At 41.1% G+C, this 14,814-nt stretch overlaps 1 protein-coding gene across 6 annotated transcripts in view; it reads right to left on the reverse strand.

Annotated features, from left to right (window-relative positions):
• Positions 1-14,814, reverse strand: part of LOC111565276 (dipeptidyl aminopeptidase-like protein 6) — a 315,168-nt gene that overhangs the window by 27,108 nt on the left and 273,246 nt on the right. For all 6 annotated transcript variants that reach the window (XM_055007119.1, XM_055007120.1, XM_055007121.1 and 3 more), the window contains 2 exons: positions 12,447-12,601; positions 12,112-12,209 (listed from right to left, as the gene is read on the reverse strand). In XM_055007119.1, the coding sequence (XP_054863094.1) occupies positions 12,112-12,209; positions 12,447-12,601 (253 nt within the window). The remainder of the gene's footprint in view (positions 1-12,111; positions 12,210-12,446; positions 12,602-14,814) is intronic.

Raw genomic sequence — 14,814 nt, forward strand, 5'->3', positions numbered from 1 at the left:
GGTACATATTTATGTGAGCTTGTTTCACTATCTCTGTGAGGAGCCATTTTGGCCCTAAAAAAACATTTAAATGAAACAAAAAAAAAATGAAATAAAACATTGTTTATTTGAATAAACTGTTTCATTTATAAATTGTCAAATACAGTAAGACACATATGTAATTTCCTTGTTTTGCCGGACTAAAACATATGTTCAGGATCATATCAAAACAGAGAAAAATAACAAATCTTAACATCTTAGAAGCTGGAACGAGAGAATATATTTCTTCATGAACTAAACAAAATTATTTTTCCAAAGAATGGATGATTTGGCTACTCATTGCATATTATGTTTAAGGATTAACTTTCTTATCTCTCCACTTTTCCCAGATTAAACAGTTTGAGAGGCTAGAGCAGGAAGTCAGCCGGCCAATCAACAATGACATGACGGCTGGGTTCCATCCCCACATCACCCTCTAGCCAACCAGCTGGCCCAGAAACGGCTCTGGAGGCTCCTCCTCCTCCAAGCTGTGCCATGGCGACCAGCAGCTCCTCCTCTTCTATCAGGAGCAATGTTGAACAGAATGTCACCACAGTGACCAACGCCATTGATGCTTTCTTTACGGCCATCAACTCTAACCAGCCACCCAAAGATCTTTGTGGCACACAGCAAATTTGTCATTCTCAGTGCACATAAGCTGGTGTTCATTGGCGACACACTGTCACGTCAGGCCAAGACTCCCTGAGGTGAGGGCCCCGGGTTGCCCAAAGCAGCAACACCTCTGTGAAAAACTCAAAGACATTGTGATCAGTACAAAGACAGCAGCGCTTCAATATCCCTTCGCCTGGAGCAGCCAGAGAGATGACTGAGCGGGTAAAGGAGCTGGCAGGATATACACAGCAGTTCAGGATGGTGCTGGGACAACTGCTGGTGATGTAGGGGAGGCGAGTAGGGTGGAGGAAAACAAACAGTGAAACAAACTGAGATGTCCCAGTAACGTGGGCTGGACTTCCCTGTAGGCCTCTGCAATGCAGGAAAAGAGAACCAGGAGCTCCCTGGACTTGTAGCATGGAAGCGCTGTGTGGTCCTGAATCCTGGGGGTCTGAGACCCTGTCTGGGACCAGGGACACCAACTTCACATCCATCCTCTGCTCTCTCCCTCTGTTGCCTTTTATCAGGACATTCCTCTGTCATCCCACCTTTGTCTGTGCTGTGCACTTTTTCCTCTAGACAAACTAAAACCAACATTTTATCTTCAGTGGGCTGGGCCAGTGGCTGTAAAGTAATCATTGTAAATATTTAAGGACCTATTTAGTCAGAAAACCTAAAAGAGTAGAGGCTAAAGAACTTCCATTATATAAATATAAGTATTTCTTTTTTTGTTTGAAAAAAGAAAAGATGAAAACATTAGTGTGGTTTTTTTAGACAGTATCAATAATTGTTATCAATATTGCTATACCATATGATTATGACTCTAATTCTTGATCCTTGTATCATTATTGTTACGAATGTGTAAATTCCAGATGATATGTATGACCCTATGCTGTTCCAAGTCTATGCTTTTTTCAGCCCTGACAAAGGCGTACTTTCCAAAAAACACACTGGAGCACTCACCCATCTTCAAACGTCACAGTAATGGCCTGCTATTACCATGACGCCTCTGTGTTCAAACAGTATGTTACCACCTGTGGCTCAGCACGTTTTCCATGCTGATTTCAGTCGACCACAGCAGGAGATAGTACTGCCAAAAGGTGTCCACATAACTGTACAGCTGCAGTACTGCAGATGCACTTAAAAATGATCTTCGTGCCACCTCGGATGATTTTCTTTGGAAAGTTACATGTTGTTTTGTAAGAGGCATGCAATAGAGAAAAGGAAAAAAATTTAAAGACAGCAAATACAAACCTGCATTTCTTTTTTCTCTGACTCTGAGATATGATTTTTAAAGCAGTCAAAAATTATGTGAAATGTCTAGAACCACTGGAACATGTTGTGCAGGCAGTTTGCACACAGAGGTTAAATTTCTTCAGTTTCCCCAACTTCTATAAAACTCTTCGAATCTCATATCAAGACACTGTCTCACACTGTACAAACCAATGTAGAATGTTTTTTCTTTGGGTTTATTGGACAGTTGCACCATCATACAGTAGCAAAATTTGTGTCTCCACATTGAGAGAGTGGCTGTGTGTGGCTTATTGTTTCTATCATCTGACATATCATTGTGATTATTAGTAGCCTTATTAGCCTACTGCTATCAGAGGAAACCGCTGCTCAAATTCACAACTTCTACAGTAAAATTGTTGGGAACAAAGTCGTTGAACTTAGGATGAATCCAGCACCACTGTCAGAATAAAATGTTTTTCAGTTTAAAGACATATGATAATAATTCTTATGAAAAAGGTCTGAGATTGCAGTGTAAATGAGTGTAGGTCTATATAACTGTGGTGTTGTATTATTTTCATTTGGTGCTTCACATCGCTTCAGCTGAACTTTTTTCCTTGTTCTTGTTCCATGTTGTTTCATCGAAATTACAGAAAGCTACAGAAAGTATGCAAATAAAATACAATTAACATTAGACTGCTCTGGTATGGGGGTATACTACTGTTTGTAAATGTGCAAAATGATTTAAGTAAATGTGTCTGTTTCTCAATCTGTGTATCCGTAGTGAGATTTATAAATGTGTAAAATGATTTGTGAATGCGTACTGAAATTTGTCAATGCAAACCGGAATCTGCAAGTGTCTTCTCAAAATTTGTGTCTGCAATTAGGTTTTCAGATGTGTAACAAATCTGCTAATCTGCATTAAAATTTGCACATATAATGAGATTTGTCAATGTGTACCAAGATATGAATGGTTGAAAAGTCTAAGCATTTGGCTACAAGTGCTGGAAATACAGATAAATCACCAGGTACAAGAGAAGTGGGCCTCACAATTGGCTATCTTTTTACGTGTGACTTCTTCATTTCTGCCTTTCGCAACATTGTGGTAGAATATTCTCCTTAAGGGTAACATTTATTAAGTCTCATCATTTGGCAGTCAAGTTTAAAAATACAGGTATGTAACATAGACCTGATCCTATGAGTTGGGCATGTTTTCACCCGGGTAATCAATGATGGCTGCTGACAATGAGGCATGCCAGCCATCTGGATCTACAAATAACTAATGGGTAAGCAACAATTGCCCTTTTTAAAAACAAACACAATGTAGCAATTTCATAACAATATAGAAATGCAAAGTTAAAATGCATAATATTAAATAATTACTGACACAGTTGCATGCTACTAGTAGCAAATAGCCCCATTACTACAGATTCAAATCTCTCAAGGCAAAAGTGGAGCAAAAGTCATGTGAAAAAGACAGCCAACTGTGAGGCCCGCTTGACTTGTAACTGGTGATTTGTCTGTATTTAAAGCACTTGTAGCCAAATACTTAGATTTTTTTATTTATTAATATCTTTGTACGCATTGACAAATCTTTTTACATGTACAAATTTTAATACAGATAAGCAGATTGTTTACACATCTGAAAACCTAATTACAGACAAATTTTGAAAAGACATTTGCAGATTGCAATTTGCATTGACAAATTTTAGTACACATTCACAAATTGTTTTACACGTTTACAAATCTCACAGACTGAGATACAGACAGACAACTCTCCATACACATTTACAGATAGTTTCGCAATAATTATATCCTACTGGCTTCTTCCTAACAGGACCCGACTATTCAGAAAGTTAGATTTAATTTAAGACATCTGTGGCGGTTAAGTGAAATTTAGTTTTTGGTACAGCATAAAACATTTGCATTCAGGAAATTTTCTTTGTCTGGACAATACACATCCACAGCACACAATGTGTACAGTCTTAACCAGGGGCAGAGGTACTGTCATTTCTGCTGTATATAGTCTGATGTGTGAGCCTCAGTCTCATTGAATAAGGGCTCCCCCTCCTCACAAATCCCAGTGTGAATAAGAGTCTGTTTCACTATTATTTCCTAGTCTATACCCATAGATTTTTTCAATATATGTAGAAACTGAAGTCTCAGTGCTGAGTAGCTACTGAGCACGTAAGTCAAACTTCATGGGCGATGCAAATTTCACTTCTCCACAACAAGCCAAAAATCACATGTAGCGACTTCAACAAACAAGAATCACTGAGGGACTGAGATTGGGCCTGTTTGTCTGACATGCTAAACAAAAGAATTCACTGAGATTTCCAAAGAATAAATTTAACCTTTCATAAAAGAAAAAAGATAATCAACTCATGATAATGTGCACAGGGTCATAAAGTAATCAAAGCAATCAAAGAAAAATAGCGGTCAACAAAAATTACGGCGACCCAGCTCACTCCCTCTCTCTCCCTCAAACAATGAAAAAAGCCAAGAAAGGTGAACAGGTGAATATATTGCTTAATAATCCCCACCCATGTCCATGTGACGCGCTATCCCTCTATTCAAAATGATCACAAAATAATATTATAACCAAACAAACAGAAACAGCAACTAATATGTCCCTTAGCAATGTAATTAAACAGCAATTCATTCATTCCATTCTATTCAATTCAATTTTATTTATATAGCGCCAATTACAGTCAAATTGTCTCGAGATGCTTTACAGAAACCATATGCCTGATCCCCAGAGCAAGCCAAAAGGCGACAGTGGCAAGGAAAACACCCTTTTAACGGGGAAAAAACCTCGAGCAGAACCCGGCTATAATGAGGGGGGACCCATCTGCCTGCTGGCCGGGCGGGTTGAGAGGGACAGAAGAAGTAGAGAGGTAGAGGGTTAGAGGTAGAGGGATAGAGATAGAGAGGTGGGGGGGGGGGGGACACAAGGACCATAAAACACACAGTTTAATACATGCATGATAAGACAGATGATACATGCAAAGTTCAACTAACATGGAAACTAATTACAGTTTATAGTTTACTGCTATGGTGTACGGCTCTGGCATTAAATATACTACATATATAGCTGGTGGTAAATTCAAAAATATGTTGATGAGCAAATCAAGTATAGTGAGGGTGATGCAGAGTAGATTGGTGGAAATGGGCAGCTGGAGGTGGGAGAACAACCACACATCTGAAGCATCCAGCTCTGGGACCAGGGACACTCGGAGAAGGGACACAGGGAGAAACAGAGTGAATGTAATGCAATAATGGTATATATAGTAAATACATAGGTAGTTAGAGAAGGGCTCAGTGCATCAAGAGAGGTTCCCCAGCAGCCTAGGCCTATAGCAGCAGAACTAGGGGCAAACTAAAGGGACGTCAAGAGGGGAAGTCAGTTTTGCAAATGAAAACACCACCTCACCCCGTCAGGGTCTCCCAGTCAGCCCTAACTATAAGCTTTGTCAAAAAGGAAGGTTTTAAGCCTGGCCTTAAAATTAGAGAGGGTGTCCGCCTCCCGAACCCAAACTGGGAGCTGGTTCCACAGGAGAGGCGCCTGATAACTGAAGGCTCTGCCTCCCATTCTACTTTTAGAGATTCTAGAAACAACAAGTAAGCCTGCAGTCTGAGAGCAAAGAGTTCTGCTAGGATAATATGGTACTATCAGGTCTTTAAGATATGATGGAGATTGGTTGTTAAGAGCTTTATATGTCAGAAGAAGGATTTTGAATTCTATTCTAGATTTAACAGGAAGCCAATGAAGAGAAACCAATATAGGAGAAATATGATCTCTCTTGCTAACTCCCGTCAGTACTCTGGCTGCAGCATTTTGGATCAGCTGTAGATGTTTCAGAGCGCTATTGGGACAACCTGATAATCAGGAATTACAGTAGTCAAGCCTAGAAGTAACAAATGCATGGACTAGTTTTTCTGCATCACTCTGAGACAGGATGTTCCTGATTTTCACAATATTTCTCAGGTGGAAAAAGGAAGTCCTACAGATTTGTTTTATGTGTGAGTTAAAGGACATGTCCTGGTCAAAGATAACACCGAGGTTCCTCACAGTAGTACTGGAGGCCAATGTGATGCCATCCAGAGTAACTATAAGCTTTGAAAGCAATTTTCTAAGATGTTTGGGGCCAAATACAATGACTTCAGTCTTGTCTGAATTTAGTAGTCGGAAATTACAAGTCACCCAGGTCTTTATGTCCTTAAGACAATCTTGCAGTCTAGCTAGCTGATTAGTTTTATTTGGCTTCACAGATAAATACCATTGAGTGTCGTCAGCGTAACAATGGAAATTAATACAGTGCTTCCTAATAATATTGCATAAGGGAAGCATGTATAATGTGAACAGTGTTGGTCCTAAGACAGAACCCTGAGGAACTCCATGATTAACCCTAGTATGCTCAGAAGAGTCATTGTTGACATGCACAAACTGGAACCTGTCTGATAAGTAGGATTTAAACCAGTCCAGTGCTGTCCCTTTAATGCCAATACAATGTTCTAGTCGCTGTAATAAAGGTTTGTGGTCGATTGTATCGAATGCTGCACTAAGGTCCAATAAAATAAGTATAGAGACCAGTCCATTATCTGACGCTATGAGAAGGTCATTAGTAACTTTCACCAGAGCTGTTTCTGTGCTATGATGCACTCTGAAGCCTGACTGAAACGCTTCAAACAAGCTATTCCTTTGTAAATGTTCACATAATTGATTTGCAACTGTTCTTTCCAGAATTTTGGAGAGAAATTGGAGGTTGGAAATTGGTCTATAGTTGGCTAAAACATCTGGATCTAGAGTGGGCTTTTTAAGTAAAGGTTTGATTACAGCAACCTTAAAAGCCTGTGGTACATAGCCTGTTACTAGAGAGAGATTAATCAGATCTAACATTGAGGAATTAATTAAAGGTAAAGCCTCCTTGAACAGTCTAGTTGGGATAGGATCTAAAAGACATGTTGATGGTTTGGATGTAGAAACTATTGAAATTAGTTCAGAGGGATGTATGGGAGTGAAAAATTCTAAATATCCATCTGGTCTTACAGCCAATTCTAAAGTATCTGTACTCGATGATACATCTGTAACATTTGCAGGAAGGGCCAGATTAATTTTTTCTCTAATCGTAATAATTTTATTTGTAAAGAAGCTCATGAAGTCATTACTGCTCAAAGCTAAAGGAATACAAGGTTCAACAGAGCTCTGACTCTTTGTCAGCCTGGCTACAGTGCTGAAGAGAAACCTGGGGTTGTTCTTGTTTTCCTCTATTAAAGATGAATAATATGTTGTCCTGGCATTACCAAGAGCTTTTTTATAAATTACTATTTTTCCAAGCTACATAAACTTTTTCTAAATTAGTGGAATACCACTTCCTTTCCAGCTTTCAGGACGCCTGCTTTAAAGTCCGCAGCTGGGAATTATACCAAGGAGCAGGTCCTCTCTGAGATAGAACTTTCTTTTTTACAGGTGCAACACTATCAAATGTTGTACCCAGTGAGGCTGCAGCATTATTAACAATATAATCCACTTCTGTGGGGGTAAAATTATAATATTTCCCTTCCATTATATCAGTAAGTGGTGCTGGACTAAATAGAGAGGGTATTATTTCCTTAAATTTAGTCACCGAATTGTCAGATAGACATCTACTGTAATGATATTTATTCTTAACTCCTATACAATCTATTGTTGTAAATTGAAATGTTACCATAAAATGGTCAGAAAGAAGAGGGTTCTGGGGAAACACTGTTAACTGTTCGATTTCTATGCCATAAGTCAGAACGAGGTCAAGGGTGTGATTAAAACTATGAGTTGGTTTATTTACATGTTGAGAAAACCCAATTGAGTCTAATATTGAATTAAAAGCAGTCGTAAGGCTGTCACTGTCCACGTCAACATGAATGTTGAAGTCACCCACAATAATGACTTTATCTGAGCTGAGCACTAAATCAGATAAAAATTCTGAGAATTGAGGTAAAAACTCAGAGTAAGGAGCAGGAGGACGATATACAACAACAAATAAAACTGGTTTCTGAGCTTTTAAATCTGGATGAGAGAGACTGAGAGTAAGATTTTCAAATGAACTGTAACTAGGTTTAGGTCTCTGGTTCATTTTTAAGCTAGAGAGGTAAATTGCTGCCACTCCTCCTCCTCGGCCTGGGATTGGAGGAACATGACAGTTAGTATGACTAGTAGGAGTTGATTCATTTAGACTAACATATTCTTCCTGCTGCAACCAGGTTTCAGTCAAACAGAACAAATCAATCTGGTGATCAGTTAGCAAATCATTTACTAACAGAGATTTAGACGAGAGAGATCTAATATTTAACAGACCACATTTAATTGTCCTGTTTCTTCGCTCAGTTGAAATAGTGGTATTAATTTTTATTATATTTTTATGGTTTGTTACGTGTGGCTGGCTGCTGTGTCTCTCCTTGCTCTCTCTGATCTCCCTCCTCCCTTTATCTGTGTAATTGCAGCACACCTGAGTGCTGTTAGCACTTAAGGAGGAGGAGGGTATTTAGGCAGGCAGGAGAGAGCAACAGTCAGAGCAGAGATTGGAACACCTCCCAGCCACACGTCCTCCTGGACAAACGCGTGAGGGGTTTGGTTGCGTTTATAAACTTTCCTTTTGTGATTAACATTGTGTTCTTTTCGTTTCAGGTACTTTGGCTATTCCCTCTCCATGCATGTTTAGATTGCTGGGTTTTGGTTGTTTTAGTTTGGCTGTAGTTGCTGGTAGTCCTATTTTCGCTGTTTTCTTTTGTAGTATTAATTTGTGGTTAGGAAGTTTAAACTCCACTGTTACAGAAGAAAAAAAAATTCCTCAACAATTTCACCGCCGAAAAAGTTTAGCCGCCACACGAGCACAAACGAGAGCAGAGATGACAAATGGCACCACACACTCCAAAATACTTCCCGGACACGCACGTAACTCTGTCGATACGCATGCTTAAATAGTAAAGCACACGAAAACAAAGGTAGGCTTAACAAAATGGCAAACAGAATAAAGTATCAAAGTAACGGCAAAAACCCCCAGTGAAATAAACAAATTAACATGGAGCAACACCGACTACAAAATGATACAGTTTACCCAAAAAAAAAAACACACCAAAGCAACAAAAACTGACAAGGAAACAAACAAATTATCAGTACTATAAGTGCCTCAATAAAGCCTACAGAAAAAAAACGCCGCTCAACGCGTTGTAGACGAGCCCCCATATATGTTACGGCCTCTTTAACGTTGACAAGGCTCGAATAAACAAAGAAACCGGCAACATATAAACTAGACAGACACGGCAGGTAAAGGGAGAATGGGGAAAAAAACCCAACTTTATTAACAATTAATTCAACTAACGTGAATCAACTAAGATGAAAATAATGGTGAAAGTAAAGGGGCTGTAGCTGCTGGCCAAAAGAAACAAAAGAGGGGTGATGAACGTGGCTAACCCTGCAATGGGCTCTCGGACCAGTCACCACCCCATACTAAACTTCCTAACCACAAATTAATACTACAAAAGAAAATAGCGAACATAGGACTACCAGCAACTACAGCCAAACTAAAACAACAAAACCCAGCAATCTAAACATGCGTGGAGAGGGAATAGCCGAAGTACCTGAAACGAAAAGAACACAATGTTAATCACAAAAGGAAAGTTTATAAACGCAACCAAACCCCTCACGCGTTTGTCCAGGAGGATGTGTGGCTGGAAGGTGCTCCAATCTCTGCTCTGACTGTTGCTCTCTCCTGCCTCCCTAAATACCCTCCTCCTCCCTAAGTGCTAACAGCACTCAGGTGTGCTGCAATTACACAGATAAAGGGAGGAGGGAGATCAGAGAGAGCAAGGAGAGACACAGCAGCCAGCCACATGTAACAGTTACTATGTCTTTTGTTTATATTTGAGTTGTTTAATTTATTGAATTTTGGTGGTCGGGGGACAGACACAGTCTCAATGAAGCTAACTGAATTCCTGGAGGGTGACAGCTGAGAGGAAACTGCAGAGAGGTGTGGAAGACTACAACTCTGCATCCTGGTCTGAACTCTGGGTTGTCATGCTTTAGGAGTTCTAATAAAATCAGCCATATTTCTAGATATGAGAGTTGCACCAGTCAAAGTGAGATGGATGCCGTCTCTCTTAATCAGACCAGGTTTTCCCCAGAAAGAGCTCCAATTGTGTATAAAGCCAACGTCGTTTGCAGTACACCATGTAGACACCCAGCAGCGAAACGATGACATACAGCTAAACATATCATCACAAGACAGATCTGGCAGGGGTCCAGAGAAAACTACGGAGTCCGACATGGTTTTGGCAAAGTTACACACCGATGCCACAGTAATTTTGGTGACCCCCGATTGGCGTAACCGGGTGTCATTACCGCCGACGTGAATAACAGTCTTACTGTATTTACGATTACCTTTAGCCAGCAGTTTCAAATTTGCTTCTATGTCGCCCGCTCTGGCCCCTGGGAGGCATTTTACTATGGTCGCTGGTGTCGCTAGCTTCACGTTTCTGATTACGGAGCTGCCAATGATCAGAGTTGGTTTCTCAGCGGGTGTGTCGTTGAGTGGGGAAAAACGATTAGAAACGTGAAGCGGTTTGTGGTGTGCCGGGACAGCGGGCTTGAGTTTAGGACTACGTTTCCTATGAACTGTCACCCAGCTACCCTGACTTCCCGGCTGCTCGGGAGCTGCTAGGGGACGGCTAGCAGAAGCTACACTAGCAGAAGCTACACTAGCAGCTATGCTATTGCGGTCCGCAGCGGCTAAGGGGGCCTGGCTAACAGCTAGCGGGGTGTTTTCCATGGTGCGGAGCCGCGCTCCCAATTCAGAGAGCCTCGCCTCCAAAGCTACAAAGAGACTGCATTTATTACAGGTATAGTTATCACTAAAGGAGGCAGAGGAGTAACTAAACATGTGACACACTGAACAGGAAAGAGAAGGAGAGGAAGAGGGAGAAGCCATGCTAACTGCTAAGTGCTAGGCTAGCGGACAGAGATAACAGATTAACTTAGAATTAAGTACTGAGAAGGTGCTTGAAGAAAACGAGTGTATGTTACGATTCAAATATTACCGCTACACACAGATTTAATGAATATCAAATTAGATGGAGTGGATAAGCTACAACGGTCACAGAACACAACACAGCGCTACAACAGGAAGTGACGCAATACGCTCACCGTAACGTCAGACGTCAGCAGCTTGCCAGTCATCCATCCATCCATGATGATGGTTCATGATGATTGTGTTTCTTTTCTATTGACCCACTTTTATTCACATGAGTCCTAGAACTCTTCAATAAACATGAACCATGCATTTCTTTTGATTTTTTTATTCATTATAGGTTCTGGAAATACGACTGTGTCTTTGTTCTTGTGATCAGCATCAAACTTCAGTTGAGCCTTAAGCTGCTGTTTCTGAAGGAGGGGCTTCCTTCTTGAAGGCCGCCCCTCAGTGGTCATTGAGACTTGTGTTGTAGCAGCTTCTAGTTAATTACAAACCTGCTTTTTGGTGATTCTTGGTTGATTTTTGACCATCCTGACCAACTCTTTCTTAGCAGCAGGTGACAAAACCATACAGTGCACTTTATACTTACAAACAACTGTTTCCATAGATTTTAGGATCTTTAGCTGCATTGAAATGGCTCTAAGTGACTTTCCTGACTTGTTCAAATTATCAATTTGCTTTTTCAGATCTTTGCTGAGCTCCTCAGACTTTCCCACTGTACTGTTTGTGGGTGACTCTAATGAATATATCAAATGGGCCCTAATTAAATTACCTTTAGAGGAGTCAGCAGCTGTGGTCACCTGTAATCCCTGACGAGAAGTTAAGAGGCAATGCTAGTAAGATAATTCAATTAACAAAACTGTCTACATCACCCATTCCAATTCTAAATTCAAGTTGCTGTGTGTATATTTTTGACCCAGCAGTTGTTTTGTCATTTTCACATTTCCCCAGAAAACCTTTAATAAATGTATGAAAGAACCAACATCCATGGTGTTTTTTTGTGACAAGAACACAAATGTTTCAATGATCCCATCATAGGTTGAGGAGTCACTGGAAACTCAAGACTACCATGATATGCATGATCTTCACGACTGTATGTAAACATTTGTTCACAACTGTGTATTTCCAAAGAACATTAGCTGGTATGTTAATATATAAGTATTAATTCTCTGAAAACAGGTGTTGCATTGGCCCCAAAAATCCAGTATCGGTTGGGCCCTTAACTTTCATTCTCTGTGCGACTCACCCTACTCTGGGATCATCAGGTCTCCTCATCTCGATGGTGTGCAGAGGACCATTGAGGTTCACGACATAGAGAGTGATGACTGGGTTTTCCTCACCAGCCTGAACAGGACAAGAAGGCGAAGAAACTCAGCTTAGTCAACTATAAAATGCCATCCATCCATCCATCCATTATCTATACACCGCTTAATTCTCATTGGGGTCGTGGGGGGCAGGAGTCTATCCCAGCTGACTTAGAGTGAAGGCAGGGGACACTCTGGTGTCAGAACTTTTCGTGTAATTGAACTAAAACTACCTCAAAATGATCAGTAAAACGCTGTATGAAGGGAAAATACATACTTTCGGGTAATGGTAGTCCTTCCCCATTGGGTAGGGTGAGCCTGTAAACATCGGCAGCTCCATCCTTGGCACAAGAGTGTCGTTGATGGTGGCATAAGCCAACCTGGCACCATCTGGAGACCACCAATGGGCGACATGGGACTGGAAAATCTCCTCTGGAAGAGTCGGAGCGAAATGGCCATCAATCATAGTAACAGTGGGAGGAAAAAACTGCAAAAACACAAGTTAATTACATGGCTGCAGGCCAGTTGTTACTTGTCAGGGTTAGAAATGCACGGGCGTTTCGGGAAAAATATATTCTAAAATGCATAATATGCTCATTATCATTAGTGGCGCTCTTTGTGCTTCGCTTTTCTTTTTTTGCTCATTAAGTTGTTCATGCGTGAATGTTATCTCCTATTGGACATCGCAAGGGATTTATGGATGGAAAGCTGAGCATTTTTTTCATTACATGCATATCAAAAACCAAAGAACACAAGTGAATGATAATATAATTCTCTTCTAAAGGGTAGAAATACTGTAGATTCTTCTTAGAAACCCAGAAAAACCTAAACCAGGGCAGTAAAGCACCATTTTTCTGCCTTTTCGATGTCATCCATCCAACATCCCAACCTAAAATTCAACCATATGAGCCTCCATTGTTCTAGAACTGGATTTATCCATTGTGTTTTCCACCAGTTTGAGTCAACCTTTTGGTCATAGATCTCAGATCCGACCCAGTAGAACCTCTTTCAGGCTGGTTTTAAGGGATGCAAAGGTAGCTACTATAGATTCTTCTTAGAAACCCTGAACTTGGGTAGTAATTCGCCATCTTTCTGCCTTCTCAATGTTTTTGCCCATTTGCCGTCATCTTCTATCCACCATCACAACTTACAATTCCCCATATATACTGACATATCAAACCTCCATAGTTCTACTTCCTACATAGAACTGGATTTAAGTCGGTTGTTCTGATCAAACCAGCAGTTCTTCTGTCTGGCCCGGTTGCTGTATTTGGACTCTCTTTTAAACCTACACACAAAAACACAAATTTTGAGGTCATAAATTACATCAACTTTTAATCTCAGCACAGCCCATTGACCGAAATAGAAGCCGTTTCCTAGAACTGCACCAAACAGCAGTTTCTCATCACCAGATAACTTTAGTTTTCAGGTTGTTGCTACCCATTTTCAGCAAGAAAAACTCGCTCCAACTCATTTCAGTATCGTGACCTACAGGGTTCCCTTGAGTCCTTCTCCATGCAGGTGTGTGAAATAATGCAGCAATCACACACACACACACACACACACACACACAAACACACACACACACACACACACACACACACACACACACACACACACACACACACACACACACACACACACACACACACACACACACACACACACACCTGCTCGATAGACAGCCTGAAAATAATGGAGGACGAGTGCTAGTCTGGGTGCTTCATCTCTGCAGCGACACCCACAAATGCCTCTGTCAACACGCGGTGACTCATTAAGAAATTATGCAAATAAATGCAAGCTGAGGGAACTTTTTTAGACAACATAAAGCATCGCCTTGACAATCCGACTGCATTATTAAGTCGGCGGCTACAACGCAAACTGTTGGACTTATTGTTGCAGCCCCGCCACCAGCTACATTTATATCAACTTTTGCAATTAAAATTTCATTAATGCTGTTTATCTGTGCGACTGGGTGCTGGCTTCAGGGAATTAACAGACATCCGCTACCAATTAGCATTTTCATTAACCGTGCATGCTTGGTGGAATCGCTTGATATGCAGCATCATTTGTCAAACACTCTCGGCGTAGATGTTTATGTGCGTTTGTTCTCTGATGCGGCTCCGCAAAAGTACTTTTCCCTTGCATCTCTCCCATGCTGGACACTGTTTGACTAATTAAAAAGCTGGGAATCTTTATGCTAAAGACCTGAGAGCTAATGGCGGCATCGACTCCAGGTGCCTGGTGTGTCCACTTGCACCCTGCAGGCAGAACTCAGCGGGAAAAGATTGGATCTCGCTGTTTGATGATGAACAGAGCGGCGTGGCATTAAAGTGCATTTGCAAACGATGGAGAGGAAGGGGGGAGAAAAAAATAAAATAAAAAAGCGATTTCAAGCAAGGCCGCTCCCACCGCTGCCTGCTACTCCACCAGAGGCAGCTTTAAAAAGCTTTCCACGTGGAGTGGAACCGCCGGGCTGTCAGATCCGCTCGGCTGGGGACACCCCGTCACCTTGGCTGGTCAAGGAGAAATGTTTCTAGAAGTGTCCTGAGATAACAAAAGAAAATGTGAGGACAGAAGGGGGAGAGGAAAAAGCGAGAGAGGGGAGCCACTTTTCATGAGTCAACTCTCATTTTCCCTCTTAA

This window comes from Amphiprion ocellaris, chromosome 22 (assembly GCF_022539595.1).
Source record: "Amphiprion ocellaris isolate individual 3 ecotype Okinawa chromosome 22, ASM2253959v1, whole genome shotgun sequence".
Lineage (NCBI taxonomy): Eukaryota > Metazoa > Chordata > Actinopteri > Pomacentridae > Amphiprion > Amphiprion ocellaris.